Source organism: Puma concolor, chromosome E1, assembly GCF_028749965.1.
Source record: "Puma concolor isolate L17-30 chromosome E1, mPumCon1.1.hap2, whole genome shotgun sequence".
Lineage (NCBI taxonomy): Eukaryota > Metazoa > Chordata > Mammalia > Carnivora > Felidae > Puma > Puma concolor.
Window position 1 is genome coordinate 40741288 of NC_141680.1, and position 26109 is coordinate 40767396.

The 26109-nt window shown below is 45.0% G+C and overlaps 2 protein-coding genes and 1 long non-coding RNA gene across 14 annotated transcripts in view; 2 read left to right on the forward strand and 1 right to left on the reverse strand.

Annotated features, from left to right (window-relative positions):
- The window catches only part of WIPF2 (WAS/WASL interacting protein family member 2), a 50119-nt gene extending 45262 nt beyond the window's left edge, over positions 1–4857 (forward strand). For all 7 annotated transcript variants that reach the window (XM_086687245.1, XM_086687244.1, XM_086687249.1 and 4 more), the window contains one exon: positions 26–4857. In XM_086687245.1, coding sequence (XP_086543371.1) covers positions 26–66 — 41 coding nt within the window. In that variant the 3' untranslated portion in view covers positions 67–4857. The remainder of the gene's footprint in view (positions 1–25) is intronic.
- A 140-nt stretch (positions 4858–4997) lies between these two features.
- Positions 4998–26109, forward strand: part of CDC6 (cell division cycle 6) — a 41113-nt gene continuing 20001 nt past the window's right edge. The window contains exons 1-13 of one of the 6 annotated variants that reach the window (XM_086687239.1): positions 5304–7900; positions 8771–8958; positions 10038–10319; positions 10443–10642; positions 11143–11318; positions 11724–11830; positions 12277–12416; positions 13311–13411; positions 13527–13646; positions 14560–14624; positions 16873–17075; positions 17486–17626; positions 18169–18364. In XM_086687239.1, coding sequence (XP_086543365.1) covers positions 8784–8958; positions 10038–10319; positions 10443–10642; positions 11143–11318; positions 11724–11830; positions 12277–12416; positions 13311–13411; positions 13527–13646; positions 14560–14624; positions 16873–17075; positions 17486–17626; positions 18169–18258 — 1800 coding nt within the window. In that variant the 5' untranslated portion in view covers positions 5304–7900; positions 8771–8783 and the 3' untranslated portion in view covers positions 18259–18364. Of the gene's footprint in view, positions 5273–5303; positions 8019–8770; positions 8959–10037; positions 10320–10442; positions 10643–11142; positions 11319–11723; positions 11831–12276; positions 12417–13310; positions 13412–13526; positions 13647–14559; positions 14625–16872; positions 17076–17485; positions 17627–18168; positions 18506–26109 lie in introns of those variants that run through there. The other 5 variants (XM_086687235.1, XM_086687237.1, XM_086687236.1 and 2 more) reach the window with 5 other exon arrangements.
- On the reverse strand, positions 10203–25314 carry LOC147574348 (uncharacterized). Its single transcript, XR_015244149.1, has 3 exons — positions 24946–25314; positions 21411–21587; positions 10203–10499 (listed from the first exon to the last, which is right to left on the reverse strand). It is a non-coding gene; the product is annotated as an uncharacterized LOC147574348 (long non-coding RNA).

Genomic DNA, 26109 nt, shown 5'->3' on the forward strand with positions numbered 1-26109 from the left:
TGGTTTTCATTTTTATATTTTTCAGCTGCCCGTGGAGCCCCACCTCTGCCACCCATTCTCAGGTGAAGCCTGGCTTGGTCCTGTTCCTCAGGATAAGGATGGACCCTCTCCTGTGCTCAGATGGTCCCTTCCATTCCCCTGAAACCTGCATGAGAGCTCCTGACGTGTTTCTCCAGTGCAACCCACCTCTAGACACCAAGCGTCCTCCCCACTCACCTCCATCTATGCATCTCGTCTCTAGACTTGGTGATTGGACTCTTTATATTGACAGGAGGGTCTCAAACCCTGCATCCATCCCTCCTCTTGCAAGCCCTGCTAGCCAGATGAGGAAAAAGCTTCCATGTCTCCTGCTTTCCTTTTGGGGAAAGGTGCCTTGTTGTGATGAATGAACTCATTGTTGGAGCAGGGTGGAGAATGGTACTCCTACCTTCTCCTACCCACAGTGGGGGAGGCTTGGCGAGTATATTCTATTTCATCATTCAGGAGGCTGGCATGGCCAGGACTTCTGGGGGGTGGGCATTTTTAGTGAAACAGGAAAGGAATTTGCAGAGAAGTGATCTGTTTTAAAGGTCATGTTTGAAAAAAGGGCAAAGAAACGGTTCTGCTTTCTTTTTAGGGGTATTTTGGTTTTGTTTTCACCCCACCCCATGCCACCACCCCAGGGAGAAGTTGGATATTACAAATACTAAATACTAATCAGTTGAACTAAACATCTAATAAGAAGAGAGGGTGAAATAAACTGGGGATCCTTTTAGAGCTAGTCAGTTTCTGTGCAGCAAAGGGACCAGGAGCCATTTGCATCCTCTGGGAATCCCTGCCCATTTCCTCAGGGTGCTGAGGCTGAGGGATGTTTTTCCTCTCTGCACTGCCCACTCCCTCAAGAGAAAAGTCCCATTTTTTCATTCATTACAGATTCACATACTCCAAAACCTGCAATGGGAGATGGGAAGATAAGGCCTTGGCCTTGACACCTGGCCCTTTTAGTCCTGCTCAGAAACTTCAGCCCCTCATGGGTGCTCCAGGATGACAAGGGAAGGGTGAAGCACCTCATGGAAGGGATCAGCTCTGTGGACTTCGAAGGACTTTAAGGCCAACTTATTCCAAAGTTCACAGCCCATCTGGCTGAGTATGTTCTTTCTGTTCCTTTCTCCACCACACTTGCTTTCCCAAGACTGAAGGGGTTGTACAACCAAATAGAGAAGGGTGAGGAAGCTTATGGGGATAGTCAAAGATTCCTCTGTGCCAAGAAGCACAAAGACTTTGGTGAGGTGTGCTTCAGTCCAATTGATCTTCCTTGGCAGTCAGCAATATGTTTCTTTGTCTTCCAGTCCTGGTTAAAGGGCACAGAGGAAATGGGTCCCAGTCTAGGTAGGAACTGAGCTTGGATGGTGGAACAGGGACTTCACCATTCTCCAGCAGCAGGATGGGGCTCCTGGGTTCTACACATGGGTTGGTTTGGTTTGCTACAGCTCTTGCCAAGTGCAGAGACTGCTCAAAGCTTGGAGTTAGAGCAGGAGAGCCAGGGCTATTCCTTGAAATGGATGGGGAGAGTCAATTAAAAATTATCACCAGGTACATCAACAGGCTTAAACTGCCTTAGGGACCTCTCTAATCTGTTAGATCACAGACTAAGGATCTGTGCCTGGTGCCCAGTGAAACCCAAGTCTTCCCAGTGCTAGATGGGAGAGCTCTCAACCTGGGTTATTTGTATGGGGTCTGCTATCCTCTGTCATCCCCTGGACTACATTGGCCCTTGGGACAAACCATGGTGAGGTCTGTCACCAAACTTTTCTAATCATTCTCTTTATTTTTATTTTCAAATCTGTTAGCAGTTACCTCCCAGCAGTATATCCCTAGCATCCTGAAGCCAGGATAGCTGAGACAGGGCACTAGTGGAGGGAAAAAGAGTTACAAGAGTTAATTCTGCAGCAGAGTTCCAGGGAGATGTTGACCAGTTACTGAACTTGGACTGTGAAGTCTTCCCATTTGTTTTTGAAATGGGAGTTGATGCCTTTTGTACAATGTTATCAAAGTATATCTTTTTTTTTCCTCCTTTACTCAAACATAGAGCATCAAAATGAGTATCACAAGTAAAAGCCAAACCCCAGCTTTTCATTGGGGCTGATAATCTTCCTCCTCTGTGACCTGCTGTCCCTCATATTCCCCAGCATTTGGGCTGTGTCACATGGGTATTGATTGTATTCCCATTTTCTTGGCCTCATGAAAAAAGGCCTGGGCCTAGATCTAATCAGAGGGATTTTCTTCTTGAGAGCATGTTGATGGCACAGTACCTATTTAAATGTCTTTTGCCTTATACGTTATTTGGTCCCTCTGTTAATAACAGATTTATTGTCATGTATATTTACTATTGAAGAATGGGAATGTGATCCTCATAGTTATTGATCTATTTTATATGTTGTAAAAAGCTTGTAAAATAGATTTAAGGTGGGCTGGCTGCAAGAGCACTAAAACTTCTCACCTTTTAAACTGCTCTTTTTATCTGCTTGTGGGAATTTTGTCTCTTCAGTGGAAGATTGGGTGGTCTCATGTTGAGACTATTGCCCAGTCCCATTAACCCCCTTATTCCCTCCCAGAAGGAAGAGACATTGCCTAACTAAGCATCAGGAATCTGTGTTAAAAGCCCTTGTGCGGGTTTGGTTTTATGATGTTTTTCTCTAGTGGGAAAAACTTAATTGTTTCTTTCCACCCTTTCTGGGAAGCAGAGCAGTGGCTTCCAGGTTTTTAAATGAGCTAGATGCCCCTCTTCCCTCTTTTTTGGTCACCAGACCTGGATCGAATCACTTTGATATTCCAGGTATGGTTTTTTTCTGTTGTGGGGATTTCCTCCAGCTGCAGAACCCTATCATCCTCACAGCCTGGGCTCCCAGAGTGTGGGTTTAGGGCTACCCCACCTGATGGATGTGAGGCTGCTGTCTCCAGAAATGCATCCCAGCACTCCTAACTGGCAAACGCAAGGAGACTAGCCGCTGGCCATTGCACTGGGGGCTTCCCTCCCCCGACAGCTTCCCAACTTGAAGCCCAGATTTACCTCCAGGGAGAGGTGAGAAAAAATTGTAAATAGACTTGCTACAGAGCAACTCAGGGTTGGGGTGTGTTTTAATTCTCCTGATCACTTGAAATAATCTGTAGGCTGAGTGCTTATGGGAGTGGGGGAGAAATGTGACTCCAGGGTCCTTCCCTTCCGCAAAGCTCTGGGGGTGGAGTACAGGGCATCTGAGGCCCTTTGATGGCACTACACTGAGCTGTCTGTCCTTCTGGAAACCCAACCTACGATCAACTGCAAATCCAATTCTTCACATTCCAGTTGTAGCCTTTCTTTCCCTACTGAATCTCAGTCCCTGGCCATGTGGTCAAGGTGGCTTTCTGTAAGACACCCTGATTTAGGGAATGGAAGGCATTACAAGTCTGCCTTCAAGACTCATCTCTTAAAAGCAAAATGTAACAAAATTACAGCCACCTTCAAGATACATACAAAAAGAAGGATAACTTTAACTGAAGGAAGGATTTGGTTCCATTCAACTCCACGGTCATTGTGCCTTTACTTGTGTTAGAGTTCTCTGCTTTCTTCCTCTCTCCCTTTGAAGCAATTAAAATCTTCCTTGATAACTGCTGTTTCCTTCTTTCTACTCTTGTTTCTAACAGTTTAGTGGGTTTCCTCTAATTGTCTTAAATCTCATTCCACTGGTGGCAGAGGGGCCAAGCCTTCTTTTCTCATGTCTAACCTTTGTCCTTTCCCACGGGGACCAGTGTGAAAGTCATAGTCAACACTGAATAAAAGACTAGAGTGACGTGTGGCGTGCGTGAGTGTGTGTGTCTGTCCATCTTTGCGTGTGGGTCAGTTTATTTTCTTTTTAAAAAATAATTTATTGTATGACTTATTTTGGAGTTCTACTCCAATTACAGTGCTCCCTCACCCAATTAGCAGTGATTTTGCCCCCTCCCTCCCCACAATGTATAGTCTGGTCTCAGGTTGGATTCTTTGGTACATTTCTTTCTTCTGGATGCCGTGCAGTTTAATTAAACCTTGCTTAAAAACAAAAACAAAAACCTGAAAACTGTGTACTCTTGTCTGGAACGCCGCCTCAAGTGGTGGCATAGAGAGGGGAGAAAATCCGTTGCCTCCAGTGAGTGTAGTGGTTTGACTAGGACCTCTGAGAAGGTAGATGCACTGACTTGGGCGGAAGCATCTGGTAGCTGGAGGGGTTTTCCCTCCTCCCCTCCTGCTGTTTTGAATACCACAGTTCATTAGCCATGCTCACCTGGGTGATTCTGATAGATTTGGTCATCAATGTTTGCCACCTACCTGATTTCAGGGGACCCAGGAGATGCTCTGGCCTTGTCCTCTCCTTCTATCTCTTAAGCTTCTTTCTACCTGTGTTGCATGGCAGTCTCAGACTGAGGTATGGAAGAAAAGGTGGGGGCAGAGCAGACAGACTATGCGTGTCTATTTTTATTGGTTTTTTTTTTTTTTCCCTTTCCTGCTTTTTGCATTGAAATCTTAGCTGGCTTTCTTGAACTTTGACTTGGGGTGTAAAAACTGAACCAGACATTCTCTGCTTACTGTGGTCAGCTGACATAATCACCACCAAGAGTTAATGAGCTTACCTTGCACTTTTCATCACTAGGAAAGGTCTTGAAATTATTTCCCATACTGATTCATTATGGGTGTGTGTATGAATCACTTTCACATAATTTTAGATATGAAAACATGTGAGAGGGAGGGGGGAAAGGCCTCCTTTCATTTTCATCCATACTTAACAGATTGGCTGAATCCCTGATTATTTGACCCATCATTGTTATTAATATGATTAATAAACTACCTATTTATTGATTTAATTGTTCCTCCTGTGACTTTAAATAGCCCTCAAATAGATTTTGTGTGAATGACCCTCAGCTTCACTTCCTAACCCTGTAAGGTTTTCTCTGTCCTGTTTGAGATGGTATTGCTAGTCTGTGTGTGTGTGTGTGTGTGTGTGTGTGTGTGTGTGCGTGTGCGTGTGTGTGCACGCATGGGTGCACACACAAGGATGTTATGCACTGGATGGGTCCTTCCAGTGTGATTTGATTCCTTCCCTCATGCTACTGTGTTATCAGTTAAGCAGGTGATAAGGACTCCAGTGTGTCAACTGTCATTATTACTGAGACACAGCTGCTTACTGTGAATGTGCCTGTTTAAGTATTTCCTGGCCCCGCCCAGCCACAGCTGCAAGGATGCTGCCTGCCTCTGACTTCTGTTACTCTGCAGACAGAGGTAAGAGAAGGAAAATGTCAACCTCAGGACCCTAACCACCCCAGAGGAGAACTACAGGGAAATGCTTCACGTCTGACATCATGACAGCACTGGAGCCCAGTCTGGATCATTTTTACACATAATTGAATTAATTTTCCACTCCTAGGTTATGGGGTGTGAAATTTAAAGGACTCTATGCTATCCAGCCACAAAAAGTGTTCATGAAAAAGGTGGATATCCAGTTGGCAGGAATGTCCTTTCCGTTCTTTCAGCAGGCCCGTATTGTATACTTTACTCTGCCAGGGACCTACAATATGAAGATGAATAGGACACGGTCTTTGCCTCCAGGGAGCTCAGAGTCTAGGAGGACACTTCAGGACAGCTGCCAGGAGAAACCTATGTAGGTTATTAAAAGGCTTTATGGGAGCCAGGGAGGGAGGATGGTGTGTGGCATTCCACACAGAGGAAACAGCAAGGACAGAGGCACAGAAGCAAGAAACTGGTGGCATGTGCAGCATGTTCCTGTAGTATCGGAAAGGGAGAGCTTCATGTAGGTAACCTTTTAGGGACCTTTCAATCCAGACATTCTGTGATTCTCTGCCTGCTTCCACGGTGGTCATTTAATCTTGTAGGCTTATTTTGGACCATTGTTTTTCTTCTTGGTGGGTGTTTTCATAGCCTGCAAGATGTATATGTTAAGTACTCCTTGCTTCCTGGGCTCCCTCTAGCCCACTGTAACTGAGGGAGGTTGTTTGCCACTACCCCTTAAAGCTGGCTGGACACATGTTTCCATTTCAGGTTATTAAGGACAGTTCTTAGGTGGCCAGGTTATCAAAATACATGAACAGTAAATGTTGCTTCCTGGGTTCTATCGCTCTATTAAGAGATCAGAAATACCATCAAGTCAAAAAGCCTCCATTCTACGGTAACACTTTTTCCATTCACGTCAGTTAGTCTCTTCACTTAGGGTTTCCAGCTCCTAGAGAGCCTTCCCAAAATGTGCTCCTTCACCATCTCTTCCTATTTATTTACTTTTGAAGTTTTATTTAAGTGATCTCTACACCCCACGTGGGGCTTGAACTCACAGCCAGAGATGGAGTCATAAGCTCTTGTGACTGAGCCAACTAGGCACCGCCATCCCTTCCTATTTAGAAGTACACAGAAGGTTTCTTACTTAGGACCTGCATCTAATACCTCCCCCTGTATTTAAGTGGTCAAGAATTTGATCTCCTGTCAGACTTCCTGAGTTCAAATGCCAGTTTTTCCACTTACTGGTTGTGTGACTTTGGGCAAATTTACCCAAGCCCTCTATTTCAGTTTCCTCATTTGCAAAATGAAAATAACACCAATTTAATGCGATGTTTGTGAGAGTAAGGTGATAATAGGTGGGCTCAGTGCCTGGCATACACTTAAACACTCAGTATTTGTGCTTTATCTCCTGTATGAACTAATTATAATTAACTGATGATTGTAATACCATTGGTTCCTATTTCTCAGCTTCATTGCTCTATTTCATTTGAAACTAAAGAATGAAAGATAAATGCCTGCCATCACCTAGAATTGGGTTTTGGCCTTCAAGGGAACCTGAGGTTATTAGCTTTGGAAGCCGGCCTGTAAATTACTCCTTTAATTTATATTTTTCATTAAAAGCTCAGCTTGCCTCTTCTTCTATAGGGGTCTTCTCTGGCCCTGAAACCCCAGTGTTTAGCCATAAAATAAGGTTTTAAAATTAAGGGTCCATAATTCTCTCAGCTCCCCACAAGGTGTGGATTAATGGAATTGATAAGAAGGTGCACAGGATGTTATTTTTAACGAAAGCAAAGGCCTGGCCCTATTTCTTATCTTTGAAACACAAATCAAGGAGATACTGCGATTGGAGTGTAGTGTATTTATTTATGTATGTGTAGAGCTTTACAAAAAAAACCTCGGTTTGGGTGTCAGGAAAACTGGGTCCTAAGCTCTTCATAGCTCTTCATCGCCACCAAGATGCTGTGACCTCTAACCCTCTGCACATTCGCTTTGTGACTTGCAGGTTGAACATCAGGTAAGTAAAGCGCCTAGTATCACGCCTGGCACACAGAACTGCCCCCCCCCTTCCCCTGTCATGACAGGTAGTAGGTCTCTGAAAATGCATACCACTAGGATAATGAAAATGGGTACGCGCGCCAGTGAGAAGGGGCAACCACATCTCTACACCTCCCACGGAAAAATGAGCATGGAAACAGAGTCGCGTTGCAGCTAAGACTACACTTCCCGCTGCCCTTTGCGGCCGGCTCGTTTGCCTTACCCAGAATCGCTCCCTCCGCAACCTTGCGTCTTTCCGCGGAGGCCCCGGATGTAGAATCCCTCTTTGCTCGATGGGCGTGGCCTGGCGGTGGCTCTGAGACCTGGGGCTCTCTTATTGGTTGTGGTCCTTCCGACTGGATTGGAAGTGAAGGAGGGGGCGTGGGCCAAGGCGCGCGGCGCTCTAGCGACAGCCAATCAGAAGCCTGGTCGGGCTTTGGCGGGAGGCAGTAAAGCTGCGGCTTTGCAGATTTGGCGCGAGTGCGGCTGGGCTTTACTGCAGCTGGTGTGTAGTTTATTCCGGAACTTGCCCTGAAGAATCTCAGAAGCCTTGTGCGAGAGACGTGAGAAAGAGCCAACACTGAGGTACTCAGCCTTGTGAGGTGGAGAGGAGAGGATTGCTCGGGGAGGCCTAGGGCCCAGGAGGCAGCGGAGTTGGGAGAGCGGCTACGGCGAGGGCCGCTGCTTCCCCCTGAGGCTCGAGGTGAAGTGAGGGGAGAAGAGCTCAGATCGTCGGAGGTCTGGGGTCGGAGTAAGAGAAGGGAGTAGCTTGGCAGTCGTGCGTGGAATAAAGGGGCTGAATGTCGAAGGAGGGAGATGTTTCGGAGTGGGGTTGAGAAGGTGTGGCGTGAGGACTGAGTGCAGGGTGGAGGGAAGACCGTATATATGTCAGGGTGCTGGGCCAACCTGGTGATAAAGACACACCCCGTGCCCGGAGTGAGGGAATTAGAAGTCCTGTAGAAGTCAGTTAAGATAAACTTTTTATTGCATCACTCAAGTGGTTAAGAATTTGGGCTCTGGAGCCAGAATGCCTGGCCTGTTATGACTTTGGGCTTTTGTGCCTCTGAGTTTTCTCCTCTGTAAAATAAGAATAGTAAGAGTGCCGACCTCTAGTGTGTAAAACTTAAATGAGTCAGTGCCTAAGGGGCCCCGAGCTGGCTCTGTCCGTAGAGCATGCGACTTGTGATCTCAGGGGTCGAGTCGGAGCTCCACGCTGGGTGTAGAGATTCCTTAAAGTGAAAATAAAATGCTTATAACAGCGTCTTACACATAGTAGGTAGACAGCAAGTGTTTGTTATTATTGCTCAGATTTGGATGTGAAGTAGAACTGAATGCTAAAATATTGTTATCACATAATTATGAAATGTTGCTCATCGTTATAAATTCCATGTTAGCTACTTTTCCTTCATTTTTTACATATTGACAGATTGTCCTGTTCCCTTTTTTTGTACCCAGCCGTGTTGCCATCATGCCTCAAACCCGATCCCAGTCACAGGCTACAATCAGTTTTCCAAAAAAGAAGCTGTCTCGGACATTGGACAAAGCTAAAACTTCTGGTGACACCAAACTAGAACTGACCAATGTCCAGGCCTCACGCCATTCTTGTGTAAAAATTCTGCCTCTCAGCCCCAGAAAACGTCTTGGTAAGCTATCCATTATAGAAGTACAACTTTTTGCCTGGTAGCTCTTTGTTTGTTTAGTTTGAGAGAGAGAGAGAGAGAGAGAAAGAGAGAAAGCATGAGTGGGGGGAAGGGGCAGAGGGAGAGAGAGAATCTTAAGCAGGCACCACGCTCAGCACAGAGCCCCACTCGGGGTTTGATTCCCACCACCCTGGGATCATGATCTGAGCCCAAATCAAGAGTCGGGTGTTCAACTGATGGAGCCACCCAGGCGCCCTGTGACTGGTAGCTCTTGACCTCTCTTTCCTCAATAATAAGATGCCTAGTCCTTTGAAACAGCTTCCTAAGTTCATTTAAGACCACTGTGTTCTTAAACTAATTAAAAAAAAAAAAAAAAAGACCACTCTGTTCACTTTGGTTATTTTCAAAATAGTTGCTAAATTCATTTACTGAACTTCAGAGTTAAGCTCCGTGTTGAGGTCACTTTCTGAACTGCTTAACAGTTCTGGTATTCAGTTCCTTAATTTTGAACTTAGTCGTCAGTGTTTTAAATGACCTTGCAGTTATTTATATAGTATTTTGAAGCTTTCACCTCATTAATGGTGAAATTAATAGAAGCAAAATAATAGAAGATTGTTTTAGAACAGTAGTTGGTAATCCTGTCTTGTTTTAGATCTTTTTTTGTTTTTTTGTTTTTAAATGAAGGGTGATATGGCAGTATCTAAAGACATTTTTGGTTGTCACAATTGAGGGAGTGGCATAGTGGATAAAGGCCAGGGATGCTGCTGAACATTCTACAATGCACAGGATAGCTCCCTACAAGAATTATTTGGTCCAAGATCTCAATGGTGCCAAGACTGACAAACCTTGTTTTAGAGCAATGTTAAAAATTTCATCCCACTAAACGCGTTTGCTTTCTGCCAAATAGTGGTAAGATTCAGTGTGCCATCTGGTGGCCAGTATTTGCTTCTAGATGAGAAGCATTTTATTTTGGTGGTTTTGATTATGGAAATTTGACTCTTGCTGAGAAAAGCAGAGATGTTCCAAGTCCTTTTACTATCCACTACTATGAATGACCATATTTTGATTTTAATATATTTCAGGTGATGATAATCTGTGCAACACTCCCCATTTGCCACCCTGTTCTCCACCAAAACAAGGCAAGAAAGAGAATGGCCCCCCTCGCTTCCATACACCTAAGGGGCGCAGATTGGTGTTTGACAATCAGCTGACAATTAAGTCTCCTAGCAAAAGAGAACAAGCCAGAGTTCACCAAAACAAAATACATTCCTCAGTTCGAAAAGGTCAAGAGATTACAACAAATTCTGAGCAGAGATGTCCACTGGAGAAAGAATCTGCATGTATGAGACTGTTCAAGCAAGAAGGTTCGTTCTTACATGTCAGCTGTTAGTACAGCCTCATAAACAAGCTGGTGACTCCAGATGAAACCCAGTGGATTTTCTTAGTCTCCTCTGTTGTATCTAATTGTCCTTTCACGTTTGACACAGGCACTTGCTACCAGCAAGCAAAGCTGGTCCTGAATACAGCTGTCCCAGATCGGCTGCCTGCCAGGGAAAAGGAGATGAATGTCATCAGGAATTTCCTGAGGGAGCACATCTGTGGGAAAAAAGCTGGAAGTCTTTATCTTTCTGGTCCTCCTGGAACTGGAAAAACTGCCTGTTTAAGCCGAATTCTGCAAGACCTCAAGGTACACTGAAAGTCTGAAATATGAAGCTCTTGCTAAAATGACACTTGGTTATTAAGGGTTAAGAAAAAGTAGACATGCTTAGGAGATTGAAGTCTTCCCTCAAATAAGATGTTTTTAGTTTCATTGTCTAAATCTTTCTTTTTTTTTTTTTTTTAATTTTTTTTTTAACGTTTATTTATTTTTGAGACAGAGAGAGACAGAGCATGAACGGGGGAGGGTCAGAGAGAGAGGGAGACACAGAATCCGAAACAGGCTCCAGGCTCTGAGCTGTCAGCACAGAGCCTGACGCGGGGCTCGAACTCACGGACCGCAAGATCATGACCTGAGCTGAAGTCAGCCGCTTAACCGACTGAGCCACCCAGGCGCCCCATCATTGTCTCAATCTTTCTAAATGAAAGTAGAACTTATTCTCTTACATGCATTTAACTCCTCAAAGACGTTTAGGTCCCGTCAAACCTTTATCTGAGGGCAAAATATCTCTCATGTTTGCATTTTTCTAGAAGGAACTGAAAGGCTTTAAAACTATCATGCTGAATTGCATGTCCTTGAGGACTGCCCAGGCTGTATTCCCAGCTATTGCTCAGGAGATTTGTCAGGAAGAAGTATGCAGGCCAGCTGGGAAGGACATGATGAAGAAACTGGAAAACCATATGACTGCAGAGAAGGGCCCCATGATGTAAGTATTGCTCTGCTGCATGTTGTTCTATAAAAATCTGCAAGGTCTGTTGCCCACAAACTCATATTCTAGTCTCTTGAATTTATCAGTTTGTATAAAAAAAGAACATTTCCTATATTTGCTGTACAAGAGGTAGTTACATATGCTTAAAGGGAAAGAAGAGAGGAAAAATACATGTTCTAATTTTAAATTGGAAAAAATGTTTTTAAACTAATTGCTTGAAAAACCTGTATGTTACTTTTATGTGATGGTGGGGGGTTATCATTGTAACAGTGACTGGAGAGAGGACAGCTTATGACCTCCAAACTGGTGTCAGCTGTAGGAATGTGACTTGAGTCAGCCCAGATATCACAGATTGGAGAGTTAAGGTGAACATGGATACTAATCACTTCTCTTTATATGTAGTGTGTTGGTGTTGGACGAGGTGGATCAGCTGGACAGCAAAGGGCAGGATGTGTTGTACACGCTGTTCGAATGGCCATGGTTAAGCAATTCTCGATTGGTGCTGATTGGTTAGTGTTCAGTTGCTAATGTTACAGGATGGTTCTAAAGAATTCTTTTTTAATCGCTTCATCTTATCTATCACCTATTTTATATCAAGCCAGCTTTCTGCTTTCTTATCAAAATGAAAGTTACTGCAAAATAATAGTAGTTTTAACCTAAAATCAGTTTTGTGAAGTCTGAATAGAAATGCTATAATACTTCATTTCAGAGACCGCTGATTTTTGGACTATCTGGTCCTATTTATTAGTGAACAATTCTAAACCTAACTTGAACAGAGCATTCTAAGGTGACTGTGTACATCTTACCTAATAAGTATGGGTGGAGGGTGGGTGGCAAGTGAGAAGCAACAGTTAGAATGCTGGATTATAACTAGAAATCTTGTTCAGCTTTCCAAGGGTTTAGTTTTCCTTATAGGTGATTTGACCGTGATGATTGGTAGTATTTATCTCCTCAGGTATTGCTAATACCCTGGATCTCACGGACAGAATTCTGCCGAGGCTTCAAGCTAGAGAAAAATGTAAGCCACAGCTGTTGAACTTCCCACCTTATACCAAAAATCAGATAGCTGCTATCTTGCAGGATCGGCTTGATCTGGTAAGTCCCACCTACTGTACCACATTATGTATCCCTTGGATCAGCTCTGGAGGGGAAGCCTAACAGTCATTCTAAAATATTTTTGCTTAGATTGCTTTCCTTAGCAGGGAGTTCTGGTGGGCCATAGTGAGAACATTTTTATATGAATTTCTACCCAAGGCTCCGTTTATTGGGTGCCTCAGTGTTGGAATAAAAATAAGAGAAGAATCACTCAATACTGTTTTTTCCTCTTTTTTTTCAAGTTTATGTATTTGTAGTAATCTCTACACCCAATGTGGAGCTCAGACTCATGACCCTAAGATCATGCTCTTCTGAGTGAGCCAGCCAAGTGCCCTTAATCCTTTAAAAGAAATTTTTTTAATGTTTATTTATTATTGAGAGACAGAGAGAGACAGAGCATGAGCATGGGCGGGGCAGAGAGAGGAGGAGACACAGACTCTGAAGCAGGCTCCAGCCTCTGAGCTGCCAGCACAGAGTCTGTTGTGGGACTCGAACTCACACAAACCTCGAGATATGACCTGAGCAGAAGTCGGATGCTCAACCGGCTGAGCCACCCAGGTGCCCTGCCCCTCAATCCTTTTTAAATGGCCTTTAAAAATAGGGCCTATGAAAAAAACTTTCTCTTGAAAATGACCAAATAGATTTTATTTTAGTTTAGTTTGCTAATTTCTGATTGCTTTTTTTCCCCATTCATGAACCTCAAGTACATGCTGACAGAATGCTTCAATGTGTGAAATTTCCGTTTACTTTATGAGAAAAAAAGGCATCTCTTAGATCCTAAAGGGTGGCCAGTCAAGTTTAGACTTAACATGAAAATATGTATATCAGGGACCTAAATTACAGAGAGGGGGAATATTATACTTCATGTTGTCATCCCCTGTGTCTTGTCCAAAGGTATCTAGAGATCAGGTTCTGGACAATGCTGCAATTCAATTCTGTGCCCGAAAAGTCTCTGCTGTTTCAGGAGATGTTCGAAAAGCACTAGATGTTTGCAGGTGAGTTATGGCACTGTCGGCTACTTTTATTAAAAAAAGAAATGATGTTAATTGTCTCATGTAACTCAAGTGAATGTGGCTTAAGAGGCTGCATTCTGCCACTTTTTACACTCAGAAAGGAGGACTTGTTTCTCAGTGGGGAGCTCTGCATTTCCACCGTGTTAATGTCTGAAACATTATCAGTCCATTACCTACAGAGGGAGAAACAAATGAGATGTTGCTGGCACTCCCTGTGGTGATTATAGATTGGTTAATTACATTTGTATTAAAAAAGACTCCAGTTTACTTTTCCATTAGCTGGTCTCAAGCAGGTTTATTTATGGACCTGAACCATCTTTGCCTTTAGACTTTTTTTTCCTTCCTTTCCTTTTGTGAGCACCCCTTCCTCCTGTTGGTGGTCCCCCACAGTTGTACTCTAGACCTCTCTCTCCCTTCCCATCCTCTGCCCCTCCTGCTGGGGAAAGCCTCTGTGCTGACTGATGAAATTTCTTCCTTCCCAGTAGGGACACTGGGTCCATTAAAATGATACTTGCTGTGTTGGCCCGCTGGTCCAACCTCCCCCTACTGCCATGCAAAAGATCCAGGCCTGGCTTATGGCTTCCTGTGGGCAAAGTACTTTGGAGACAGCAGTGGGAGAGTAAGCTCTGCCTATTGCTAGATGGCATGATCCTGGATTTGAAAGTTTCCCCTAGTCAGCAAACTAGTTGGGTAAAGACTGCAACTATGAGCAATTGTCATGTAGGCTGGTGTGGTTTAGCCTACATGTATCATATGTATATGTAGCCAAGGACTCCCCTTTTAGCTCCAGTGCGTATGGGTGGTACTGGCTCTCTGTAGTCAGTCACCCACCCACATATCCTCTCTCCTGTCCATGACATTTTTTCCTTGTTCAGAATGTTATTATTGGCCACATGTATGATGACCTACTTGGCATCTATAAGAGGAAACCATATAGTGTTGAAGTTTCTCAGATTCCCTGGTCCATGAAATTATTTCAAGGCAATTAAGTCCCCTTTAGCTGAGACATAACCCAGCTTCATTTAGGGGCTTTGAAATTATAAAACATGTGTCTGTTTTTGAGCTTGGTGGTTTGGTGTGGTGTTTGGTTTGGCTCAGCCTAAATTAATTTTAGAAATATTTTTTTATAGGAGAGCTATTGAAATTGTAGAGTCGGATGTCAAAAGCCAGACTATCCTCAAACCGCTGTCTGAATGTAAGTAGTTTATCTCCTTCCCGTCTTCCTTTATAATTGGAAGCTTAACTTTTCTGAGGAAAGGGGTAGAAAGATGAAATGAACACAGTTAAATCCACACTTATCCTGTTCTGTATTTCTGTTTTTGGTCAATTTCATCTACTTTACTTGAGTCTGGCCTGTCAGTACTGTAGTCCATGCATTGCTGGAAATGAGCTCCCCAGGGTGTTACAGAAATGGCTGGGTCATAGTAAGTTTTCTTTCTAAACTCTAGAAATGAAAATTGTAGACAATAAGGCTTGCCCAGCTTCTCTCTGGGTTCTTGTGTTGAGCGCACTTTAGGTCTTGATATAGGTGAAAAGAAAGCCCAGTAAATAAGAGTCAGACAGTGAGAGAATCTAGTTCAACTTGGGATATCTCAAGCCTTTACACATGTGTAGGAGGGTGAAGATACAAACATGATATTGCTACAGTGGGCTGTTAGAAAAATGACAAAATTAATTTTCCTTTCCGTTAGCTTTGTTCTCTTAGTCATGGCGGATGTAAAATGGCCCTGAACTACGGATCTTGTCAGTATTTTAATATCCAGTGTTAATCTTTAGAAACAAGACAGTCCGATTTGATTGTTTCCTCTTTCACTCTTGCAGTGGTTGAGAGTTATCAAAATTGTTTCTAGCACTATAGTTCCATAGAAAACTCACTTTCTTTTCTTCCCTTCCCTTCCCTCCCCTCCCTTCCCTCTTTTCTTTTCTTTTCTTTTCTTTTCTTTTCTTTTCTTTTCTTTTCTTTTCTTTTCTTTTCTTTTCTCTTCTTTCTTCTTTTCCTTTCCTTTCTTTTTTCTTCTTTCCTCTTCTCTTCTCTTCTCTTCTCTTCTCTTCTCTTCTTTTCTTTTCTTTTCTTTTCTTTTCTTTTTTCTCCCCCTCTCCCCTTCTCTCCCTTCCTCCCTTCCTTTTCATCAATTTGTTGAAAGGAAATCAATAAAAATATTTCAGAAGTAGCCAAATTCAGAGCGTATGCTAATTAATGGTAGGTAATATATACCAATGCATAGATTAGGTTATTGGTTTCTCTTTAACTTTTCAGATTATTCCTTTTCCTGAAGCAATAACATTTAGGCTTGTCAGTGCCCCTGTGAGCACCACTGGCACACACATAGCTAAAGGAGGTTGTAAGCTTCTGGCATAAATTATCAGACTAACTACATTCCTGTCTTTTGACCTCTGGTATGTGTGATTAGCTTTTAATGGCTCCAGAAAGCTATACGGAGGCTGATTTCAACTAAATATAAGAAGGCACTTTCTAGTAAATAGCAGTAACTGGGCTTCTTTGACACATATGTGGGTTCCCTAGCTTTGAAGATATTCAAACAAAAGCTGGATAGATGATCACTGGTTGGGATTGTTTGGGGTAGGAAGCAAGAAGAGACCTCTAAATTCCTTTCAACTTTAAGATTCAGCTACTTGATCAGTGATCTCCAGTTTCTCTACTACCGCCAGTTCACAGCAGCATCCCATTTGTGGTAACAAAATAGAAGCAAATTGCTTTGGGGTGACTGCACGTGGTCTGAGGAAGTAACTTAGGCAAAGGTTGTTACAGAGCAAATCCCTCCTCTGTCCAAACAATGAGGCCACAGTCCTAGGCATCTCGTTGGCAGTTCCCCAACCTCCCGCCTCCGAGATGGTGCTATCTGCTAAGATATCCAATGACATTTTCTCAAGTGTTGCTCTATTGTAGATCAGCTTAGGCAAGTGAACCAAACCTCAAAGGTCATTTGGGGAGGCTATCTAGAAGAATTATGTAGGATTCCCTTTACTGTCCACATTTAGCCACTCATTTGATTCAAGATATTAGGTAATTCTTACAATTTCTTTTTCCTTTCTTAATTACCATGCACAATCATCCTTGCCGTAAGGTTCTATTCTTTTTCATCTTCAAGATACTAAGAACTTCCAAGGCAGAATACAGTAGTTTTCTGTCTAGTCCTTCTTTCCTGAGGTGGATTTTGTCTCCCTGACATTAAATTGCATTCCACAGGACAAAATAGCTTGCCGTTCTACCCAGAAAGAGGAAAACCCAATTTTCCCAGTCATCATATTTTTAAGGATAGCATTGTCTCTCGTCCTTTGGCTTCTAGTCACAGAGTTGGAACCTCCGCTTTTGCCACCACATGACTGCACTTGAATTTCTTTCAGCTAAAACTTAGTATTATCTGTCTCAATGCACACGATATTTTAAAATTTTAATTAAGCTTGATTTATTTACTTTTTAGGTAAATCGCCCTCTGAGTCACTGGTTCCCAAGAGGGTTAGTCTTATTCACATATCCCAAGTCATCTCAGAAGTTGATGGTAACAGAATGACTTTGAGCCAAGAAGGGGCACAAGATTCCTTCCCCCTTCAGCAGAAGATATTGGTCTGCTCTTTGCTGCTCTTGACCAGGCAGCTGAAAATCAAAGAGGTCACTCTGGGGAAGGTGAGTTGAGAATCTGCTTTGCAGAGCAGATATTGTCCAAAAGGCCTATTATGCTCCAACTGATATGAATTAAAAATGGATTTTTAACAATAAGAATAAATATTGGTACCATATAAAAGGCAACTGGCTTTATTTCCCTTGGGTTGTGGTTGAGAATTTCCCATTAATTTCCTCCTCTCCATTTCTTCCTCTCCCTAAGAAATATATAGAGCTCCTCTCCTGCATTACAGTACAGTCTGTTGGCAATGTCTACAGTGTGCCTCTTCGAGGATTTGATTGAAAAGAGGGAAAATTAGGGTATTCAGATAACCTACAAATGCGAACTCACAATTTAAAAAAAAAAAAAAAGATTATAAAGTTACAAAAGATAGAACTTTTAAACAACTTTTGTTCTTCCTTATTCCTCCCAGTTACATGAAGCCTATAGTAACATCTGTCGCAAACAGCAGGTGGCAGCTGTGGACCAGTCAGAGTGTTTGTCACTTTCAGGGCTCTTGGAGGCCAGGGGCATTTTAGGATTAAAGAAAAACAAGGAAACCCGCTTCACAAAGGTACAACTAACTGCTTCTTTGTGATAATGCTTTTAATTGTCATGTTTTGGAGAGATTATCTTTTGCTAAAGTAAAGATTTAAATATGACCACAGTTAGGTAAACAATTTTTTTTGTTAAGTAGAGTTAAAGATCTGTGAGGATGGGGGGCACCTAGTGGCTCAGTTGGTTAAGCATCTGACTTCAGCTCAGGTCATGATCCCACTTCAGCTCAGGTCACGATCTGGTAGTTTGTGATTTCAAGCTCCTTGTCTGAGCTGTACTGACAGCTCACAGCCTGGGGCCTGCTTTGGATCTGTCACTCCCTCTCTGCCCCTCCCCTGCTTGCACTCTGTTTCTCAAAAATAAATAAACATTTTTAAAAATTAAAAAAAAAAAAAAAAGATCTGTGAGGATGGGGCAATGGTATGAATGAAGCATTCTCTGCGGGCCATTGACTTCTTGCCTCTTGTGACAGAAGTTCAACATGGTAGAAATGTGTGTAATAAAAACTTGACTTTTGTGAGTTCTCCACCATGAAAAGTCCTTTTCTCTTCTTTCCAGGTGTCTTTGAAGATTGAAGAGAAGGAAGTAGAGCATGCTCTAAAAGACAAAGCTTTAATCGGAAATATCTTAGCTACTGGATTGCCTTAAATTCTTTCCTTTTATACTAATGACGCTACCTGAAAGTATCCAGCTGGCATTTAGAGATCTATGGAGTCTTCATTTTAGTACTTTATCCATTCAGTGGCATTCAATGGTAATTTGTGAAAATATGACCTTTTTTTAACATGAAACTGATAAATTTTAATCTATGGATTCATGAATATTAGTGCAGAATAATAATTTGGGGTCTTATTTTATGCATTAAAAATTACCAAGTAGACCTTTTTTAATTATATTCACTACCTCCACCTCTTGTGTATCTCTAACCAATATGCTTATATTGCAGTACACAAGATTTATGTTGTGGAATGTGCCTGTATATACCTCTTAGTTTCTTCAGACATTGGCATATTTTAAAGAACCTTGGGGCTAGAGTAAGAAGAGAGAAAAAGGATGTTGCAGGAAAATAAGCAAGTCCACGTGGAGATCTGGAGATTTGATCAAAGAATTTCTTTCTTTTTGGAGGATATTGTGTTTGTGTTGCAAGTGCTTCCACAGTGACATTTTATTTTTTTATTTTTTTTTTTTCAACATTTATTTATTTTTGGGACAGAGAGAGACAGAGCATGAACGGGGGAGGGGCAGAGAGAGAGGGAGACAGAATCGGAAACAGGCTCCAGGCTCTGAGCCATCAGCCCAGAGCCCAACGCGGGGCTCGAACTCACGGACCGCGAGATCGTGGCCTGGCTGAAGTCGGACGCTTAACCGACTGCGCCACCCAGGCGCCCCCACAGTGACATTTTAAATTTTTTTTTTTTTCAACGTTTATTTATTTTTGGGACAGGGAGAGACAGAGCATGAACGGGGGAGGGTCAGAGAGAGAGGGAGACAGAATCGGAAACAGGCTCCAGGCTCTGAGCCATCAGCCCAGAGCCTGACGCGGGGCTCGAACTCACGGACCGCAAGATCGTGACCTGGCTGAAGTCGGACGCTTAACCGACTGCGCCACCCAGGCGCCCCAACCCACAGTGACATTTTAAAGACTCATGGAGCTTATTGGGCACTCCCAAGGCTGTGGGGGTGGTAAAGGGACAGTAACTGTATGGATTGTGAATATATTTATTTTCAAGTTGCATCCTTTGTCTTTTTAAGCATGCACATTTCAAGAGAGCTCAGACTTTCAGAAAACCATGTGAAAATTTCTCCCCAAACTGTCCCACAGTCTTAGCTGCCCTCAGATGAAGCCACTTGTTTCCAGATGCTTTCGTTTGGGGTTGGATTTTCATCTGAGCCTTTTCATCTGAGCCTCAGATTTTTCCAGTCTTATTAGATAAATTAATCCATGTGGCTACTCAAGTCTTCCCTTTGCTTCATTTGGTTTCCAGTGGCATTCAATGGTAATTTGTGATGGGGACACCAGAGGGCACCATTATAACACTGACTACCTTAAAACTGCAGGCTTGGGGCTGGGGTAGTTTTGAGGGAAGGGGGAGAAAACCAGTTTGATCCCTTTGGGAGATTACTATACTTTTATAACTCAAGCAGATGCTTGGAATGCAAACCATGTGCGATGTGAATGGTCTCAGAGCCAGTGACCAAGTCTGTGCTCACTGAGCTCTTTTACCTCTCGGACAGGACTTGAGTTGGGGAACTTGATATTGTACAAATGATCTGTTGGCCAGTGTTTCATTCATGCTGCCCACTGTATCCTTGTAATGTGATCTGGGCCACGGCAGATGGTATGGGATAGAAGAAGGACATGCAGAGAGAGCCCTCTGAAATGAACACTACCCACCGGTGGGTGTGGCAGAGCATTGTCTGTACATGAGAGTCTGAATGTCGTTCTCGCCTTCTCACCTTTACCAGGTTACTCCCTCCCTCTGAGGGTCATCTGTGAGTGGAAAACACAGTTCTGTACCTAGAAGCCTGAGAGTGTCTGGGGCTACAAGGGTTAACAAGCATAATTGCAAAGATTGTCCGAAGGCTGATGGAAAGCAGAGACTGAATGGGATTGAGAACAGATGCGAGGCTTGATTTAAATTACATTTTATTGGATGCTGCAGCCTTAAGAGACGTGACTGCTTTACAGTTTGTTTCCACACTGTGGGCAGCTGCTGTCTGTTCTGTGTCCACAGTAGGATCCTGCCCAAAAAGGAGCGGCCTCCCCACCTCGTTGTGTTTGAGGCTTGGCGCCTTTCTCTTAACTGTAGGGCTTGAGTCAGGAACATGGCTTGACTCGCAGTGGGGCTGCTATGTATCCTCCATGGCTCTGAGCCAAGATTGCATTTGCAGATTCAAAAGGGTGAAATTTCTTTCCCCTCTACCTCTTTTCTCTCCCTTTCCCCTGGTATTTGGAAATAGGGTTTTTTGTGTACTGGTTTGTTAGTTTCCTTTCCTTCAGTTCTCCCCCCACTGTCAATTTCTAGGTCATTGCTGCTCTTAAGACTTCAGCAATTGGAACAGGGTTGGTTCTGTCAATGATGCGTGAAGCAGACTTAGAGTCCCTGCTTGGCTTCCACTGCCCTTGTGGGAGCAAAAGCTGATGTATGTTTGTCAGTGAAGTCTTAAGTGTAATTCAGACAGCCAGAGAGCAGACTGAGAGGAGGAAGAAAGTGCTTTTCTTACTGGCGTTTCTCACTGAACCTGAGAGCTATGGGAAGGTAGTGGGATTTTTAGAGGGATGGGCCGGACTTGTGGTTACTAGTTTTTGCCAGGATTGTAGCCTGTTTCACATACAGTAGTGGCAAAGATGCTGACCTACATTCTTCCTCTTGAAGGTGGTGGGGTGTGTGTCTATATCCTGATTTATATTTCTTCACAGAAGCAGATTAAGCTTCCGTAGAGTGTTGATGGGTATTGCCATGGAAAGAACATAGACACAATAAAATTGGTGTGTTTCAACCCCAGAGCTGCCGCTGACATTTCTGGCTCAGTGAAGACTTGCCTGTGGGTAGATAACTAACTGGCAAGAGTGTGTGAGGTCCAAGCTACCCAAAGATCAAAAATATTGGCAGAGCTCTATTTGCTACCCACCCCCCATCCACTGCTCCCTGCCTTTATTAAGTGCCCTTTTAAGATTGACCAATAAGAACTGGGAGGTAGGATTGAAATACTTCTTGAGGATCTTCAAAAATATCTATTGAGAGGTGTTGCCTTGACTACCGAGGGAGACCAAAAGAAAGAGCCAAGATGTTACTTACCTTTGTGTCTGTCCCCAGCACCTAGTACAGCGTTGGGTACCTGGTAGGTATTCAGTAAACAGTCATTGAATGGACGGATAAATGAACCAAGGAAGACACTGCCTTTTCCTCCATCTCGAGGCCAGTTATCAGAAGGTAAACACTGTTGGTGTTTCTGCACGGAGGTGGAGCAGGGCCCTGTAAAAGAAGGGTGCTCCATCTTACAAGATGTGTCTTGACACATTGTGGAGCGTTTATTGGTCTCACAGATGCGTACCAATCGCTCCCTCTGATGTAGTGGCATTTTGCTTGAGGCAACTTCCACACTGCTCCCAGGAAGCCTCGGGTTTGGGGAGAGGGAGTCCTACCCATGGGCTGGGAAGATGGGCACCTGTCTAGATGTTACCTAGTGTCCCTAGGGATTGGCCGGAAGCTTTGCCTCCATTTGGCAAGGGATCAGGGAGGAACACACCTTTGGTGTCCCACTTTGTAACTTTTGAAGAAAGTGGTGATCTCAGGTTCTTCCTGAAAATCTGAGGTGCCCTCTAAGACATTCCCCTTCATGCTGCAAACAGCACTGGTCTCCCTCTTCTCAGAAGTGCATTCTGTAGGGGGAGAAGGTGTGCCCTCTGGCCTCCCTTGATTTTCAACCCCAGCCCCAAGGCACTGGCAGTAGAAGCTAATTGGGTGCAAGGGGCCTGGGTAGAGGCTGTCTGAAGACTGGGGAAAGGAGAGAGCCAGCTCCTTTTTTAAAAAGCTCTAATTGAGTTCTGAATCAGCCTCCCTCTCTTTGATCCCTCCTCTGTTTCCCACACTGCCTGAAAGAGCTAGATCAGCACTTTATAACAAGGGTGCGCCTGCTCCCCACACCGCCCCCCTCTCCCGACGCGCTCTCCGCTGCCGCCATCCACTGCTTGTCTCCTTCAGTTAAGATAATGAAGATGCTGAGAGATAAAATGTGTATTTAATAAGGGTGGGGGTAGGGAGGCGGAAAGGGGCAGCCAGGGCCTTCCCTAGTTTGGGGCCTAGCCAAGACTCAAGCTGAAAGCAAAGCTGGAGTAAGACTTGGCCCCAGGGTGTGGGGGTTTCTGGGCCTCAATCCAGCTGACTTCACTGCCTGCTGTTTGCCCTAAATTCCCCCACCTCCACCCTCTCACCCCCACACTCCTTTCTTTCCTCTCTCCTTGCTCCCCATGGGGAAAGGGAATCTTGCTTCAACTTTGTTTTCAGCTGGTAACTTGGCCTTTGGTGCGGTGCCCCCAGTCCCCGAGTCAGCTGCAAGGTCGGGCTAGGGCAGCCCCCTCTAGCTAAGGCCTGCAGAAGCCTTGGGTTCGCGGTGGGGGGTGAAAAAAAGCTGGAGTTAATGAAGACCAGCTGCTAGTCTGGGTTCTGCCTGCAGTTAGCTGGAGGCCAGCCTTTGGTGGTGGTTGAAGGTACTGGGGTGCATGACCTCCGTCCCTGGGCACAAGGATATCCTGTGGCAGCTGAGGCTTGCGCTCCTCTCTGGGCTCGGTTTTATCCTTAGTTTGTAAGAGAGGAGTGCGTTTCCCTCTTGCCCTACTCCTCCCCTCTCCAAATAACACTCGCCCTTATTGGGCTTTATAACTGTAGTGGCGGCCCAGCTGAGATCTGAGGATCTCCAAGTTCTTTTGTAAACACTCATTAACTGCCTGGGAAGAACCAAGAGCCCTGGTTAACAGCTGGGAGGGAACTGAGGCACGTTAGGGAGAAAGGCTTGACCTGAGCTCACCCCATGGACTCCACCCTGGGGCCTCCATCCTTCCTGTCTAGCTCCTTTCCTCAGTAATTCCTATAAGCGGGAGAAAGATGTGGGTGAAACACTGCTGCCCTCTCCCCTTCTAGGAAGAGGCCATACTTTCTCCCTGCCCTTGAATCTGTCCCTGACTACCTCCTGCCCCACAGAGTCCCTTCACCGCATGAAACTTTCCCTGCTCTGCTGCTGCTGCTGCTGGAGATGCATGCAATTCTCCTTGCAAAATACTCTCACTCCAGCCCTCTGCAGCCCTCCCATCCACCTTTCCCTGGCCCACCAAACCCAAACCCCAGTGCCTCTTTTTGAGGTACTTGGGAAAATCACCTATCCTAAACTGGGCCTGTAACCTTGAAGCTGATCTAATTGTGCTAAGAGGTCCCTCTGTCCCTTGTATTTATCCCAAATGGTAGCTGGGAAAATACTCTTTCTTTACTGAATTCATTCTGGTAAAGTTTCAGGATTAAGGGCTGGGCAGCGGCACTGGTTGACCCCTATGTGTTCTGAATCTCGCCCTTCTGCTGACAATTGCCATTTCTGGTGATAGGTGTAACCCAAAGCCCCCCAGCTCCACCTGCTCATACTCTCATCTGTATGTGCATGTCTGCCCACTTTAGCACACTCCCAGGTACACACACCCTAGCCAGGATATGAAACTACCAGTTTCCAACTGCTATGGATGTCTCATCGCCCTTTTACTTGTGGGGAAATCGCCCTCCCCTCCCCTGGGTGGCGTCCTAGGTACTTAGGAATAGTGGGGAGGGATGGGGAGATTGTGCTATGTCTCTGAGGGGTGGGATAGGAGTGAGCACCTGTCCAAAATGCATACCTCCATCCCCAAATTCTCAATGGCTAAGTGGCTTAACAGGAGTGGTAAGGAAGGAAATCTTAACCCCCATCTTCAACATCAAAGCCCAAATCATCTGCTAGGGGCAGGAAGGAAGAAATGTCCTTTTCCTCTTGTCAAATATTATCCTATCTTCAGCTAAAGTCATCCATGTGCTGTGTATTTGAGACTGAGGACTGTTCCGGTCTCCAGCCCATGACTGAGACACCCTGCTTTCTCCCAGTGAGTTCCTTCTCCCCCCATCAGTCAGCTCTGCACCCGCTGACCCAGCCAGGGCTGGTGGAAGAGGGCGGGGAGAGCTTACTGTTTGGCGAGTGGCCTTTAGGACCCAACGGAAACCCGTGCCTCTTGCAGCAGCCTAACCCAGAAGCAGGGGGGAATCCTGAATCGAGCTGAGAGGGCTTCCCCGGTTCTCCTGGGAACCCCATCGCCCCCCTGCCAGCACACACCTGAGCAGGTAGGACCGCGCACTCCCTTCCCAATTCCCCCTCGGCCGCCTTCCGCCGGGCTTCTCCGCTGCTGATCTGGTCGTTTCCCTCTCGCCAGTTCAGGCTTTCCCCATCCCTCCTCCCCCCACTGATCACTGTGGTCCGGGGAGGTGGGAGCCTGGGAACAGTGGGGTGTCTGAGAGCTCGGAGCCCCCCGCACCCTGCAGCGCCCTTCCCGCGCTCACTCCCAGGCATTCCCCGATCTCAGGCTAAGAATGGAAAGTGGGGGGAAGGTCTGCCCAGGCCCCACGCCCTTGCACCCTCCTTTGCAGTATTGCCTAATCCCCCTTCCCCCACCTCACCTCGACAGGAGAATTTACAGTGCTGGGGTGATAGTGGAGGGAGCAGGAGAGGAACCAGAGCCTTCCAGGGGGATTTGTCTCTCGCTTCCTCCTGGCCTCCCCGCCCCAAGAGCTTGGGACTTTGGTTTGCCCCCAACTCCCTACTCACCTTGTAGGGGAACTAATACCCCTTTCCAGATCTCACACTTAGGTGGCTAAAGGCTTTGCTGGAGGGTAGTGGAGGTTGTGAGCAGTTTTCGGTGACCTGTTCCTCTAGGGAAAGTTCTTTCATTCTTTCAGCTTAGAGCCCCCATCACTGCCAATACCTCAGCACCTATTGCAAAGAACCCCCCCCCCCAACTACGTGTGTGTGTGTGTGTGTGTGTGTGTGTGTGTGTGTGTGTGTAGACCATGTGATTTTAAATCTACAAGCTTTGGATAAAGGTGGCTGCGTGCAGTGAAGGGGAGAGATCCCAGAATGTGGCCCAGGCCAGAACAGGCTCAGCCCAGATGGCTGGGGAAGGGGGTGTGGACCAGATCTGGGAGGCCACCCAGCCATGCCAGCTCCCTGGGCTCCTTGGCTTTCAGAGCCTCAGGCTCCTGGTGTTACCCCAAAGCTTCTGCCCTCCTGCAGGCTCTCTGGGAAAGGGCTGAATGGCACCTACTGTTTACAGTGGCTTATTTTTCCCTCCAGCTGGGGGCTGACAAAGCCTGCTCTCTGAAGATCTAGGGCATCTCATTCTGGTTTAGTGGGTTTGCAGGAGGGGTGTATGACCTGTCAGAGTAACTGTGTGAATGTGTGTATATCACCTCTGAACAGAGCCGACTGGGGAGGAGAGTGATAGGAAAGACTGGTCACACTTTAGGGGAACCCCTCTAGCTCTCTCTGGTGGAGTGGGCTGCATGTCCCCTGTCCCCAACTGTGAACTCTATCTAGGTGTGGGGTGTGCTCTGCAGTCTCCATGACTCCTTGGATCCCCAACAGGTTGGTTTTGTAGGAAAGGGTGGATAATGGAGTGACTTCAGACTTAGTTCTGCTCTTGACCCAGGAAGCAAAGTAGAGATTCTGAGTGTGAACAGGTATGTGAACATTTGTACTGAAGCCTCAGTTTTCTTTCCTTCTTTCTTTCTCTCTTTTTCTTTCTTTCTTTCTTTCTTTCTTTCTTTCTTTCTTTCTTTCTTTCTTTCTTTCTTTCCTTTCTTTCCCTTCCTTCCTTCCTTCCTTCCTTCCTTCCTTCCTTCCTTCCTTCCTTCCTTTCTTTTTTTCTTTCTTTGACAAAGAAGGGAATTTATTTCAGTGAGGCTAATACAAGGAAGACAGCACACTAATGTC